Genomic DNA, 14,595 nt, shown 5'->3' with positions numbered 1-14,595 from the left:
AGAAATGGCCTTAAGCTGAAACACAAGAAGTTTTACCTCAACATGAAGAAGAACTGCTTTACATTGAGGGTGGCAAACACTGGAATAGGCTGCCCAGGGAGGCCATGGAATCTCCCTCTGGAGACAGTCCAAATCCACCTGGACACATTCATGTGTAACTTGCTCTAGGTGACCCTGCCTTAGGCAGAGGGCTTAGACTAGGTGATCTCCAGAGGTCTCTTCCAACCCTAACAATCCTGTGAATGTAAACCAATATAAGTAATGTAGCTGTAACTAAGGCCATAATTAGGCACTCAAGTTTAATGTACACTTCGGGAAATAGCTACACATTCTGCACAGTGCCTGCAATGCATATCGAGTCCCCAGGTAGCATTGTAAATATACAAAATGCTAGTACAAAGGGTGTCTGGTTTTCAACGGGTCCTTCTATTATTTTTTTTGTCGAGGAAACCCAGACTCATTAACAAAAAGCTCTTCACAGTAAAATTACATTCTTTTTATTTTTCCTCCTTTTTAAACAAAGTATCATTCACTTTTCCAAACAAATATGTAACATCAAATTCTTATACGTGGTTGCTTTTTAACAAAGGAAGTGTTTTACTTCTCTTTCAAATTCCATATATATGACAAAATCTAACACTGAATTATTTTAAAAGCTTGTGCTTTAGAAATTAAGTCTGAGAACTCTTAACCTACCTGGTTTTTGTTTTATTTACAGCTTACTTTATGAACCTCCAAATTGCAATCTTGCATACCACTGCATATGCTGAGGTAGGACTGCAGTGTGGAGACATAGGTATTGGCACTGGGAGAGTGACAGAACAGGGATAGGGGAGGTGCTGCTCTTGCATGTAACAGCTCCAACTGCTGAAGAGGCCCAAGATGAGGCAGACCAACAAACAGAACCCTTTCTTCTACAGTTGCCACTTGGAATAAGTTTGTAAAAAAAGGCAGGGTGCCAGGTATGGGTGACACCAAGGAGCAAATCACAGCAGGCTCTGGTCCTGGACTTCTGGGGCTGCTCATGTTAGCAGAGGTTCAAGCACCAGATATGACTTGGCAAAAGCCTCTTCAGCTGGTGAGGGAGTTTAGAGACCAGGCACAAAGAGATCTTGTGTGGAGTTAGCAGGGTGGAGCTTCTCTTGTAAAGAACGGATGGATAAATTGTTCAGTTGGCGTTGATTGTGTGTGAAGAACATGTGAGTTTTATCAAATGTAAAGGAATAATAAGAGTTGCAGAAAGCTAGTGAGACTGAGCAGCAGCATAGTGACAGTTAACTGGAGAGAGATCCCTGAGAGCAAAGCAAAACTGAGTACCACTAATGAAAGTTTTGTATCTTCCTGGGCAGCTCTCAAAGTGGTCTGACAAAATGACTTTGGAAGGAGCAATTTTGTTGATAGAGGCCCTCGTTAAACAGGCCTTCAGCACTGGCACCCTTTCAGCAAGACCCTCTTGAGAGATCAACTCATTTGGGAAGAAGTTCTACCTGAATGGTGAGGAAAGAGAAGGCACTAGCCAAAAATTAACTTGGATGAAAAAAAAAAAGAAAAATGTCAGGCAGTCATGGAAAAGCTATCCTAGATTTGGCTTTGGGTGCTTTTTTGTTTTGGATTCTGAGTTAATCACCACTGTAAGGTGACAGCTGTTTACAGTCAGTTTAAATCTACAGGCTAGGTTTTCTGTCTCCCAACTCTGTTTCCTCCCTAAGAACAGCTGTCAGCATCTGTTGACATCATTAGTAAAGAGTTCCACAAGTAATTAATCCCTAACTGCATTTGGACATGCTCTAACCTATCCAACAGAATCTTAATACCGAGTGTCAAATGCCAATCCAAGACATTACATGAACAGACAGGTACATCCCCAATACAAGACAGTGCTAATGCCACCATTCTCCTTGGATGACAAGGAAAAGTACTCTTCATTTTCCCATTCAGCATATAGGGCTTGTTGGAAAGAAACAGACTGTGTCACCAGAAGACCACAATGCTAAGTATATGAGCCTCATTTCAAGTAGGTATCTCCAGCTTCATGTAAATGGAAAACATTTCCAAAATGTATATGGTTGTACCTTTGAGAATTCTGGGCTAAGGTAGCTTAGGACTCCAAGCCAGAGTCATTCATGATTTGGATGTCTACGTTTATAATCCATCACTGCCGAGGTGTGATCCTGTCTGTCACTGCTGAGGGTGCAGGCTGCCTGTTAACATTCTCTGAGTTGTAAGTACTGCAAGCAAGGAAGTACCTACTACTCTCCTCAGGTACTTGTTTCTTCATATCATGACCACTTTGAGCTGTCAAATTTGTACCACAGTGCAGCCTGCTTATTGTTTCACATCTCCTCTGTTTACCTGGTTAACTTAGGCTGCTCCAAATAAATCCCTTTCTTTTTGGATTTATACTTGTAACTAAGTAGTCATTTGGTTATTTTCATATTTCAAGGCTTGTCTCAGTCAATCCCTTCAATTCACCAGTGATCACCTGTCATTTTGGTGGCTCAAGTTCAGTCCTTGCAGGTCTGCAACAGCTTGCATGTGCTTATGTGTTCATCCCAAGTGCAAATGCAGAAACTCCTGAATCTTTCCCCAGGAGTGTTCCTGTGCATGGGCATGTGCTTTGCTCTCTCCACCCCCCAGAACAGGCACCCCCAAAACACGATCCGTAGCTACCTGACAAAATGGAGTAGAAGGAGGATCAATTCGGTGACCTGCTCCTGGATAACTCAGGAGCTCAAAGTTCTCTTTCCCGTGCTGGCGTAGACGCCTGATTGCCAGCTCAGCATATAAGGAGCTCTTCCACATCCGATCATCTTCCCCTACCACTAAGAGAAAGTGACCTTCTGCTTTTTCAATGGGGATCACGCAAGGAGAATTAGCAGGATTTGTTGGATCATCCAGAGCTTCAAAAATGTCAAAGACACCAGTGTCAGAGACACTGACTTTGTTCATATCAAAACGCAGCCCAGGCAGAGTCATCTCACCATAATGGAGGTCTGCAACTGTGTTTGAACTACAGCCGGAGATAGAGACAGCAGCCACTACTTCTGGCAGGAAGGTGATCATGGAGAGTGCTAATTCTGCCCCTTTCCCAGTCCCAATCACTCCAACTCCGGGTCCTTTCACCTTCAGATAAGATAGGGGGTGGAGAAGAGAGGAAGAAAGGAATAAAGGAAGCATGCATTATAATGGGATTAGTCATTAAATGACTTTGTAGTTGTTTTATTAAAAATAAAGGTTAGGTTAATTATTGATGTGACCTGTTGGAAAGTGACAGTCTGGACCCAGGCTCCTCCTTCCATTTACAGTCTTATTTTCCAGAGACACCAAGAGCTATCAAACCCCCAAAAAAATGCACAGACAGGCACAAGACATACCATAACTCGATCCTTACCTGGTCCCTACTGCATATATTAATGCAAATTTTTTCTCATTTTCCTAAAACATTTCCGGGAATTCAAGCACAGTCTATGGTTTTATATGTCTCAGGAAAATAAAGTAACCTCACAAATTACACCTGAAGGATTAGATAAGTAGCATTCATCTTGTCTTTTTCTAGCCTGGAAAGTAAAACTGAAAGCAACATCTCACATAATCAAATCCATTTTTTCAACTACTATTGAGCAGTGTCATATCCTCCTCTCTTAAAACTAATTGCTGTCATGTAAAAAAAACCAACCCCAAACAAACACATTTTTATCACCACTGGTCCTGTTTGGAGGATACTCCAGCATTCACTATCCTACTGATCAGCAATCTTCTAGCTCCAGCTTGATTTATTTAACAGACAGTTTGTGCTGGAAGAAATTCACTCTCCCCAGTCATATGCATAAGCCACTATTGGGCCTAAACTTGCCCAGCAGAAACTGATACTCAAATATAAAAAAAAAAAAAAAAATCACCACCCCCACTAAGGTATAACTGCTGAATACTCCCTAGTCCCAAGAGATCTCTCATTACACTCACCTTTGGGTGACGCTGTAGGAACCTTGCTGCCTCCTCAAAGTACTCAAGTTTTAATTCTTTCATGACCCTAGGAAGATCTTCAAAGTCAAAATATGGCAGAGAAAGAGCAGCAAAACCATGGGTAGCCAGGAGACTGGATCTAAATTCAATCAAGCCTCCTTCATCACCATACATGTCAATCACTCCTGGAAAAGGGCCATCCCCTGTATTAAAAGAGAACAGGTCCAGAGGAAAAGTTATCAAATGGGACACTAAAAACTATCTGGTGAAGAGTGAACAACAAAATACAGAATGCTTAACACATTTGCTACTAATAGTCATTACTTTTCCATTTGCACAGCAGAGATTAGGAGAACCAGTGCTGTATCCCACTTCAGCTATTTCAAACTAAGAATAGGTCCTTACATTCCTGTAAAAATATGTGAAGTTAGAGATTTTGCTTTTTTTAAAAAAAACAACTGTTATAAATGTATTTTCAAGGGTCTTAACCTCCTGCCCTCAGGACAATCATACACCAAGTCAGCTATTTTCCCACAAAGTCACATCTTAATTAGCAAAGTGCAAGCTCATGAGTAATGAGGCAAGAGCACTGAGCCCTTGAAGTAAATTCTACAAAACTGACGTAAATTCTGGAATAAACTGCATTGAGCAAAGCACAACAAGATAACCCATTGTTAAAATCAACTGGATTTATTAGCTCTGTCTCAACATCAGCACTTTAAGACTTGGCAGGAGAACTGCTCCTACAGATGTGACAAGACAGAAGGTAGAACTGAGAGCTGTTTGGGTGCGGCTGTGTGTGCATGACTGATGTACAGATAAACATGCACATACCTGCGTACAGTCTGTCCCACCAACAACAGAAATAATCAGAACCACAATTTTAAACAGCCATGCTTTTGCAGCCAAGGTCGTGTTTGTTTGCCAAGCCAGGAGATCTTAGGTTAAAAGGCTAAAGATGCTACTTAGTGGAGCTTTAAAGACCCCAGACAAGCAAATTTTTTCTTTTTTTTTTTCCCCTGGCCACCAGATGTCATCTCTGATGTGTCCCAGTCCAGCTCACTACCACTGTCTCAGCACAAACAGGACACACTTGTTGCAAAAGTGTGTTATGTTAACTCTCTGACGCTACTTGTATGTATGTGCTAAAGGAAAGGTCTCTGGCATTTCAACACACTAGAGAAAAGGAGGTTTTATATAAGGCATGCTAAATGTCTTAGGTGGAAAGCTCCTAAATTAAAGCAGTAAGAAGTCAAAAATGCTTTTGGATTCTTACTCTTTCAGTTCTGATCTTTTTTTCCACTGAAGTTCAATATTCTACTTGAGAGAAAATATGTCAGGATAAACTTGTTATAATTCCATGATCAGCAGAAACCTTTAGTTAGCAGCAGCCAGTGCAGGTGGCAAGAAAATACCTATTCATTCACCACCCCATCTGGAAAGCCTTCTAGCAAGAGCATGTAATCAGAACACAGTCATACACGAATGTGTTTCTCTCTCATGAAGACAACCTTTAACTTGCACAAGGATCCTGGACTGCCTCTCTTGAGTGCCTACACATGCCCAAGTATATGGTTCCTGCAGAGCTCACTAAAAAGCAGGATAAAATAGGCTAGACAACTTTACTAACATTTAAAAACAAACAAACCTCCACATCTGTAACTCTTATGCCTGAATTAAGAAATCACTTTCATATTAAAATTACAGTGTGAGCCCATTCATGTCCTCTAACTTTTATCAAGAATGGTTTGCATTTAAGATTCCTATCCTAAAAATATTAACATTTTTTTGTCCCTTTAGCAAAGAGGGGTATGGTAGTAATTCTGTAACTGGATCCTCCATCATGAGGGATGCCAATATCATTTAAGCAATTATTCCAGACTTTTCCACACTATTACAATGCCAGACTTTCTAAAGGGGAAAATGCAGTTTTATCTTGCAGATCTCCGGATTCCCACTGAGCTCAGCAGAAATCGAACTCATCCTCGAAGGCAGGATAGATCAAAACAATGTCTCAGGGATGGAAAATCCAGCATGCTGACTAAACATCTGAAATTCAAAGTTCAATCTCTGTTGTTTTTTTCTTCAGTGGACTTTGGATCCGTATCTAAATGGATTTAAAAAATCATTGCTTTGGAAATCATTCAATGAAAATACTTAAATACTTAACAACTGTAGCGATACTTACAGGAGTTGCTGAACGAAGTAGTTTTACATTAGAGGTAATGTGGAGGGCAGTTCCAGTACCACAACGCTCAGGGAACTACAAGACGTTTAACTCATAGCTCAAGTGTAAAACACAATCACTGGTGTAAGGTTTCGTTTCCCAACACCACTCACAGAATATCAAACCTCATAAAGCACAACCATCTCATAAGCAGAACAGGCAGAACTTGCTCATAAATCTATTTTGTCTTTATGCCACAAAAGTAACCTAACTACTAACTTAGCTTTGGCTCCAGTGTAATAGAGGTGGAATACATGCATTTTCTAGAATCTCTTCTGCTGCTCTGCTTCCTGGCTTGTGTTTCACAGGGAAGAAGAATACTTTTTAAATTCAATCCTACTTAGGATAAAATCCTTGGGAAATTCAGCACAGGCTCACACAATGAAGCGCATCAGCTTTTCTGGATGTTAGATTCTGGTACTCCAGAGCGAACCTACTGAAAAACCACAGGCCGAGCCCAGCAATGAAATAAACGCTACAGCCCCCTGTTCTCCTTCAGCTGCGGCCCGTCCCGCAAGAGCCGCCTGCCCGTGCCCGCCCTGCTCGGTGCCGCCGAGAAGGACCAGGCGGGGCGGCCATGCATAAGCCGGGCCCTGTCGCGACAAGCACTTGAGCTATCTTCAAAGAGTTCAGGGCCACCTGTCTGCAGGGCGGCGTTCGGCTGTTGGGGAATGCGGATTCCCCGGGTGATAGCCTCTGCATGGGTTTGTTTTACGAGACCTTCCTTGCTCTGGTCAAAGAAGCCGGGGGGTCCCGCCGGCCCCAGAGCGAAGGTCTCGGGACGGGACACTCACCCGGCGGCAGGAAAAGGGAGCCTCTTACGACTCCTTCCTTCAGCCGGATCCTCCGCACGCCGGGGGCCGTGAACAACCGCTGCACCTTGGCCTTGGCCACCACGGGCCCGGGCATGGCGCCGGGCGGGCTGTGGCCCTGGTGGACCAACACTTCCACCTTCATCGGGGCGCCGGTGCTGCGGGGAACGAACCGCTGGTACGGCTTCTCCATGCCGGCGGGGGCGAGGCTCCAAAAGAGCCCCATGGGCTCCACGCCGGTGTAGTCCCCGCCGTGGGAGGCGTCCGTGCCCAAGTGCAGCTCCCCGCGGCTGTCCGCCCGGTAGTGAGCGCACGACTGGAAGAGGCAGCCGCGGTCATCGGCCGCCACCGCCCGCAGGGTCACCGGCTGCCCCGGGCTCAGCCCCGCCACCCGCGTCTCCACCCGCTCGTCGGCCGGCCCGGCGGCGGGGGACATGGCCAGGCTGGCAGCCCGCCGGGCCGGCGGGGCACGCAGCAGGGCCCGCGCCGGGGCAGCGGCGGCCAGCGCTCTCCACATGGCGGCGGCAGTGACGGGTGCGCGGTGTGGCCGCGCCGCCCGCAATATCGGTACCGCGGCCGCCGCCCCCTCCAGGCGGCCCCAATCGAGAGCAGAGCCCCTCCCCACCCCCCAGCCCCGGAAAGGCCGTCCGCCCCGGGCCGCTTCTGCCTCCCTCAAGCCGTCCAACCGACTGGAGCAGCGAACACTGGAAAAGCCGCCAGCCCGGGGCCGCTCCCGCCTCCCCCAAACCATCCTACCGACTGGAGCAGCGACCCGGGGGCAGCGGTTGAAGTTTCACTTTAATCCATTGCAAGCACAGTGGATACAAAACGCACGAACAGGCCTGACGCACGGGCAGCAGCCGAGGCTGGATGCGGGCTGCAGACCCTGGCGGGTACGTGTTCGGACATAGTGCAAATACGCCGGCAACACCCATCGTCTTTCCTTTCAACCCCACGCTTGGGTGTCAAATGTTTCTGACGATCCCCGGCGGGACTGAGCGCTCACCCCGCTCAGAGAGCAGCGGGCGTGCAGCCGGAGCCCCGCTCCGCCACAGCAGGCTGGCCGCCTCACCGCCCCTTCCAGCCCGCCTCAGGCCGCACAGCACTCGGCCTCACGGAGCCACCGTGCCAGCCCCGCAGCCGGGCTGTTCTCAGCAGTCCTTACGAGCAGGCAGCTGAGAAGGCATTTAGGGAATGTATAGGCAGGGAGCTCCCACAGTGCTGCGGACCTCCACAGAGATACCCAGCCATGCTGAGGAGACACCCATTAGCGGCTCCGGGATGATGACTAACAGCACCCGTTCTGTTGTTTCTTCACGCTTATGAACTTCCACAGACTGTTTAAATGCCTCATTTCTACTGCATGTGCTCAGAATGTCACATCAAGCTATGGGCTGTTTGTTGCCTATAAATGTGAAGTGTTACCTGAGGGTGCTGGCACAGTATTGCTGCTTTTGGTAAGCAAAATATTCGATATTGTTAAGGCAAATGCATTTTACTGGTGTGGGAGAAGAGGAAGGAGCGACAAAGGAGGGAGAAGTGCACAGGGAGAACAGAAAGATTACTGGAGGCAGGAAGAGAGAACTGCTGCTTCCAGAAAAACTAGAATACTGGAACTAGAACACAAAGCTGGGTAATGGGATACGTTTCCTCTGAGAAGGTCAAGGCACATTTTCATCCCGGTTCTCAGCTTGGATGAGTTACCTACTGTTACCGCAGGCCTGGGCCCTAGGGTACATCACTGTGTCTCGCAGCCATAGGGAGGAGGAGGAGAGAAGATCCAGCAGGCAGGAATTGTGCAGCAAGATTGATTGATTGAATTATTTTACAAACTCTTTTATAGACTTTTTTCTTCATAGTCTAATTGGACAAAGGATCAGCCACCCCTTGGGGTGATTGGCTAAAATCCTAAAGCATCCATTGCCAAAATATTTTTCTACTATACCATAAACAACTTTTCAAGGTTGCAGGTGGCTTGGTTGCTCACATACTCTGCTACCTCTTCTGTGAGAGAGAAAAGTCTCTCACGGACTTAGAAAATAGCAAGAAAATCCTCGCTAGCAGCAATTTTGTATCTACAACCTACCACTTCAATTCACAGTCAAAGCACACACAGCCTTACCACCATTTGTTTTCCATAGCCTGAAACCCCATACTACACGAAACGGGAGGCCAAGACCTCTAACCAAGATTAGAAGAGGGTGTAAAAAGGAAGCAGCTTTCTTACTTTCACCCACCATCATCCTCCAAGAAATCTAATAGCTTATTCTCTGGTGTTCCTTGTTCTCATTCTGAGCCATTTAACAAAACAAACTTGAAACACCAGCATCTTCATCTGTAAAGTAACCTAATTCATATCAGAGCTTACTAGATGTTCCAGATGGCTTGCCTGTGAGGTGTTTATGAAAGAAAGCTTGGATATGCTGCCAAGCATCTATCTGTGCCTTGCAGTGTGCCTTGGGCTCCCCTCCCCACATCACAGGCTTACCAAATAGCAGGTGCATTGAAGCTGCACACATCGGGAAAAAGGGAGGTTCGATGTAGTGCCCTGCTCCAGGATAACAGAGTATCTCAGGCTTTTCCTTCCCATGAGCTTGCAAACGTTTGCTCCCCTCAACTGCAAAGAATTCACTTTTCCAGTTGTGATCATCCTGCCCAACAATGAACAAGAAGCAACACTCGGCCTTCTCCAAAGGGATAAAGCTTTGCTGGTCAGGCCCTTCTAGTGGGTTGTTCAATACATCAATAATATCAGCAATCCCAGACTTGCTGACCTTGATGCGTTTTAGATTGGCACCAAGGGGTGGAATGGTGATGTCCTTATAGCGGAGCACTGCACCCACATTTGCCACTGAGCCGTTGATAAGGGCAGTGGCTGCGATGCCCTTCAGGAAGGAGGCCATGGAGATGCACAGGTCACCCCCCTTCGAGTGTCCAAGCAAACCAATTCCTGGACCTTTAACCTGGAGGTGAGAGAAGAGAAACATCAAGCAATGAACCAAGCATGCCACTTCTTTAAAATGTTGCCACATTTGCAGCTGTGTCTGTCCCAAATTTGGACCCCAAGTATAGGCATCTGAGGTCCTGTGTGCAGGGCCCGTGTCTGAGGGATCCTGGGCACTGTTCTGTGCTTGATTTATGATCCTAAGCCCTACTGAGACTGCAGCATCATCCTAACAAAGCTACAAGGTTCAGTGCTGAAGCAGAGAGTACAGCTGTGCTTGCAAATGTGCAGTCCCAAATTCACTTTATTTATAACGCAGTTGAGAGAGGAAGAGGGAAGGAGCAGGAGAGGCCTCCTCTACAATTGCTTTCTTTCAGTGCAAAATGCACAAAGTCAGCAATGAATATGATACTGTCATCACTTATGTTAATGTATTTCTTATATTCAAGGTTCCCCTATTAAGAAGCTAATGTGGGGTAGCAGGCTCCACATGAGCTGCTCTCCTGCTTCTCTAGAATGCTTGGTGTCTAACCCACAGGAAGTAGTCTGAGGTAGCTTACTCTTTATCTTAAAAATAAAACCTATTAAAACAGTTTTTCTAAAAGAATTGTAGTCCTCTGCAGTCAATCTAGAAGAGGTTACCTTCATTTTCTTTCACACAAGGCAAATTAACTAGAATAGGAAAGTTAAATGACCTTACTGGGTGCTGAAATCCTCTAAGGATATTGGAAGAAGGTTAGCTAATGCCACAACTGCTTGAATATTCAAAGACTCTCGGGGCAAATAGGCTCTGAGACAATATCAAAATTGAATACCTTCTGTATCTTATCACCAGTGAAACAGGCTTCAAACCCACTGACTCTGAAACATGGGAAGGGGGAAATTAGAAAATACGGCTGAAAACTTTGCAACACATTAAAAACATGGTGAGAATAGTAGTGGAGGTGTTAATGGGAGGCAATGGTACTGTACTGCTCTCTGGGAAAAAAATCCAAAACCCGCAGGGGGAAGCAATTTTCAGATTTTTTTGGGCAGAGAGGTGGCATGAGCAGTTAAGGGTAAGGTGACTAAAAAGCAGCCAAGACCTTTAACAACTACTCATCTTTCTGAGGTTGAGGAAGGTATTTGTTTTCATTCTCCAGAGAAACTAAGTGTTTCTACTGTCATGAACAGCTACTTATAAGGAGATGCAGAACTGAGCAGGGTTCTTTTCTGAGAGGTGCTGAATTAGAAGGATCCCTAAGTGCACAACTAGCTACTAAAACCCACACTTATCAAATACCAACATTTGGAGTGATTTTAACAGCTTATAAAATTCACAGCAACAAATGTGTATTGGTGGAATTCCTTGAGTTTCCTTGGTTTCTCTGAGACCTGGATCACAGAAGGTTATCATGTGCTCCACAGCCAAAAAGGACATTTAGTTCTGAAGGACATTCTACAGAGCATAAATTTAAAATCCCCACTGGAAGTCCAGTAAGCCTCCAGGCAACTAGCACCCTAGTTATGACACTGGGTTGAATGGAGTAAAAATTACCAGTATGTGACCAATGTGTCACTGTTTCACCTGTCCAGTTCAAAAGGAAGAGTTGGAATAATCTGCCAGAGAGCCATGGTAATGGGAGTTAAAGATATAAAACAAATAAATTACAGCCAACTCAACAGTGATGCTATTTTAAGTACAGCAGCTCTGCCCCATCTTCACTCTGACAGGACCTAACTAATGAGAATTCACTGTAGTGAGAGTCAATGAACAAACCAACCTGCGCGTGTTGTAACATATAGTTTACAGCTTCCTCAAAATATTCCAGGTGGAATTCCTTCATCTCTTTGGGGAGATCTTCATAGCCGTAGAATGCCAGAGCCAGCACGGCAAAGCCGTAGTTGGCCAGCAGGCATGCCCTGTATTCAGGGAGTCCTCCTCCAGTTCCATACAAGTCAATAATTCCTGGAAAGAGGCCATTTCCTGAGAGAGACCACATAACAGAGCACATGAACCCACAATTTCTAATTTATATTCCAAATTCATAAGCCTGGGAATGTGTCTTAAAAAAAAAAGAAAAAAATTAGAGCAGCAGAATGGTCTTAAGGGTCCAAAATTACTGTGACAGTTTTAATGAAGTGACTACATTGCTTCAAGATCAAACAAACTAGCACAAATTAGCAGGCCTGCTAATGTTTTAGCTAACATCAGGGAACAGGCAGCTGGAAGAGAAGGGATCTTTTGACAGTCACAACTAGTTCTCTGTATCATGTAAATTCACTGAAAATGTATCAAGCTCTGCTTCAAAAATACCCAGAAGGCTTCTCCTTAGTGCATTTCTCAGAAGGCTGATCAAAAAATCTCATCTTCTGATGGTCCCAGCTTCTCAATTTCAGTGTAAATGTACCTTCATCATTTATTCTGGGATTAAGAGAAGAAAGTGTTTGAAACCATCCTTGCTTAACTGGTAAGGGAAGCATTACATTAGGTTCATCAGGGGACGGGGACTGAAGTCCAGAGCTGAGAGGCATTGCTGCAAACTGCTAACAAGGTATGGAAAGGAGGAGGCCAAGAGGGAGACTTCCATTCCTGCTCAGGAGGGAAGGTGAGGCTTCCCTCAGGTGTCTGCACGTCAAACATGGGCAACAAGCAAGAACTAGAAATTCACCTCCAGCCTCAAAGAGACAGATGAAGTCAGAGCAGTCAGAGCCCAGGGTGTCCCAGCACTGGCTGGGACAGCATGTATGATTTTAGCATTGTCATGGAAGAGTTATCTGGGACAGACAGGCAGGGAAGAAAGGGGAGAGGGGAAGGCATGTGATACATAGAAGAGCTCCTTGAGTACATGGGGTTCCAGAGACACACTTGGTGAAAACCTCTGTATCATATGGGGAAGGAAAGGTGGAATGTGGTGGGGGTGTGGCTATTACAGAACCAAGGGAATGCAATAGATGAGGTTTCCTACAGACAACTAGCAGAAATCTGGACAGCTGCTGGAAGGACAAAACAGCATTTGTCAGGCAATCTGAAAACCTCACAGACCCTTTTCATTATTTTCTGACAAAAGTACTGCTAGGGCAAGTCTGTCCAATGCTTTCCTTGACCTTCTGCTCACAAACAGGGAAGAATTGGGGACAAATGTGGCAGCAAAAGGCAACTTGGGCTACAGCAATTAGGACATTACTAAGTTCAGGAGCTGTGGAGAGGCTGGAAAGGGAAGCAACAGGCTTAAACTCTACAGTTTAGGAGAGCAATCCTCCACTTACTCAAAAGAATTATCATCTGAATTTCCTGGAAAACAGCCAGGTAGAGGAAAGGTACCTTGAAGACTGGCTGGCTCCACCTCCCATGGCATTTGGGAACTAGAAGTGTACTGTGATCAATGTCTTCGTGTCCAATAGAAGTCAATTAAACAAACACATATGTGCTTTACCACATGCAGCTGCTCTATGTGAGGAGTACGGCCAGCAGATCAAAGCTGGTTGAGCTGATCAGGCCGCTCCTTGAGGAGTGTCCAGTGCCTGCTGGCAAGACTCAGCTCCCCCTTGTCCTCTGCTTGGTACGGAGCTCCAGGGGAGCCTGGAGGCGGTCTGGCTCCGGGCCTGGGAGTGCGGCGCCAGAAGTAGAGGCAGCACCATGGGAGAAGGAGCCCGGCACGGCCGGTACTCACCGGGAGGCAGGAAAAGCGTCGCCCGGATCCTTCCCTGTCGCACCGGGACTCTCCGCACCCCGTCCCGCAGGAACACCCGCTCGTGCTGTGCCTGGGCCAGGAGCCGCCCGGGGAGCTCCCCGTGGCCTTCAAACACCTCCAGCTGCAGGAGGAAGGGGCTCTGCACGTCCCGCTTCACCAGCCGCCAGAAAGGCTTCTGGGGCTGCAAAGCCCAGAGCAGCCCCATGGGCTCCAGGCCGGAGAAGCTGCCTCCCGGCAGCGCAGGACAGCGGGCGAGGTCCAGCTCCCCGTCGTCCCCCGCCTGGTAGCGGGCACTGGCCTGGAAGAGCTGTCCCGTCTCGTCCCGCAAGGACGTTCGCAGCGTGACCTGCTGCCGCGGGCCGAGCCCCTGCACAGCGATGGCCAGCGGCTCATCGAAGAGGCTGCGGGCGGCGGGCGACAGGCGGATGGAGGGGGCCATGGAGGAGAGTCCGTGGGCGGGGGCTGTCCCGGGGCTCCACGCGGGGCTGCGGCTCCGTGGGGCTGCAGGCGCGGGGCCGGGCCAGGGCAGCCGCCTCTGGCAGGCGCGGGAGCTGGCCCGGCACACGCAGCGGGCACTGACCTGCCACATGGCTCCGGGTCGCTCCCCGCCAGGGGCGGATTCTAGGGCAGATCCTCGCGGGACCAGGGCCGGGCTCGGGCCTGAAGCGCCGCTGGCACGCCCCGGCAAGGAGGAGCGGGGCGGCAGCTCCTTTGTCCTGCCCGCCTACTTCCCTCCTGCGTGCCTGCCGGCCAATTTCCCTGCCTTCCTACTTCCTTGCCTGCCTGCCTCCTCTTTTTCTCTTCTGTCTTCTCCCCGGTGCCTTCCCCGGCTGTGGGAGGGTTCTTCCAAAGGCTACCGAGTCCTTGAAACCTGTCTGGCCTCGGCGAGCTCCTCGGTGTCCCCCCTAGCTCTCCCGGGCCGGGGGGTGGCTGCAGGAAGGGGACATGTGGAGAGGACGAGCAGATATGCTGACG

The 14,595-nt window shown here is 47.4% G+C and overlaps 2 protein-coding genes across 3 annotated transcripts; both read right to left on the bottom strand.

Moving 5' to 3' along the window:
* Positions 1–474: 474 nt before the first annotated feature.
* Positions 475–7,566, bottom strand: LOC125327455 (acyl-coenzyme A thioesterase 1-like). The gene is made up of 3 exons (XM_048306906.1): positions 6,985–7,566; positions 3,964–4,166; positions 475–3,123 (listed from the first exon to the last, which is right to left on the bottom strand). Exons 1-3 carry the CDS (start codon positions 7,517–7,519, stop codon positions 2,548–2,550), a joined length of 1,314 nt encoding a protein of 437 aa, XP_048162863.1. The 5' UTR covers positions 7,520–7,566; the 3' UTR covers positions 475–2,547.
* Positions 7,567–9,285: 1,719 nt separating this feature from the next.
* Positions 9,286–14,590, bottom strand: LOC125328022 (acyl-coenzyme A thioesterase 1-like). Of its 2 annotated transcripts, XM_048308195.1 has the most exons (4): positions 13,600–14,590; positions 11,710–11,912; positions 10,762–10,807; positions 9,891–9,965 (listed from the first exon to the last, which is right to left on the bottom strand). In XM_048308195.1, exons 1-3 carry the CDS (start codon positions 14,207–14,209, stop codon positions 10,793–10,795), a joined length of 828 nt encoding a protein of 275 aa, XP_048164152.1. In that variant the 5' UTR covers positions 14,210–14,590; the 3' UTR covers positions 9,891–9,965; positions 10,762–10,792. The 2 variants fall into 2 exon arrangements, with proteins under 2 accessions (XP_048164151.1, XP_048164152.1); XM_048308194.1 differs by lacking the exon at positions 10,762–10,807 and having other exon boundaries at positions 9,286–9,965; positions 13,600–14,576.
* Between the last annotated feature and the right edge of the window lie 5 nt (positions 14,591–14,595).

The sequence above is a fragment of the Corvus hawaiiensis genome, chromosome 6 (assembly GCF_020740725.1).
Source record: "Corvus hawaiiensis isolate bCorHaw1 chromosome 6, bCorHaw1.pri.cur, whole genome shotgun sequence".
Taxonomy (NCBI): domain Eukaryota; kingdom Metazoa; phylum Chordata; class Aves; order Passeriformes; family Corvidae; genus Corvus; species Corvus hawaiiensis.
The sequence above is the reverse complement of the archived record's forward strand: the minus strand, read 5'-3'. Positions and strand labels throughout refer to the sequence as shown.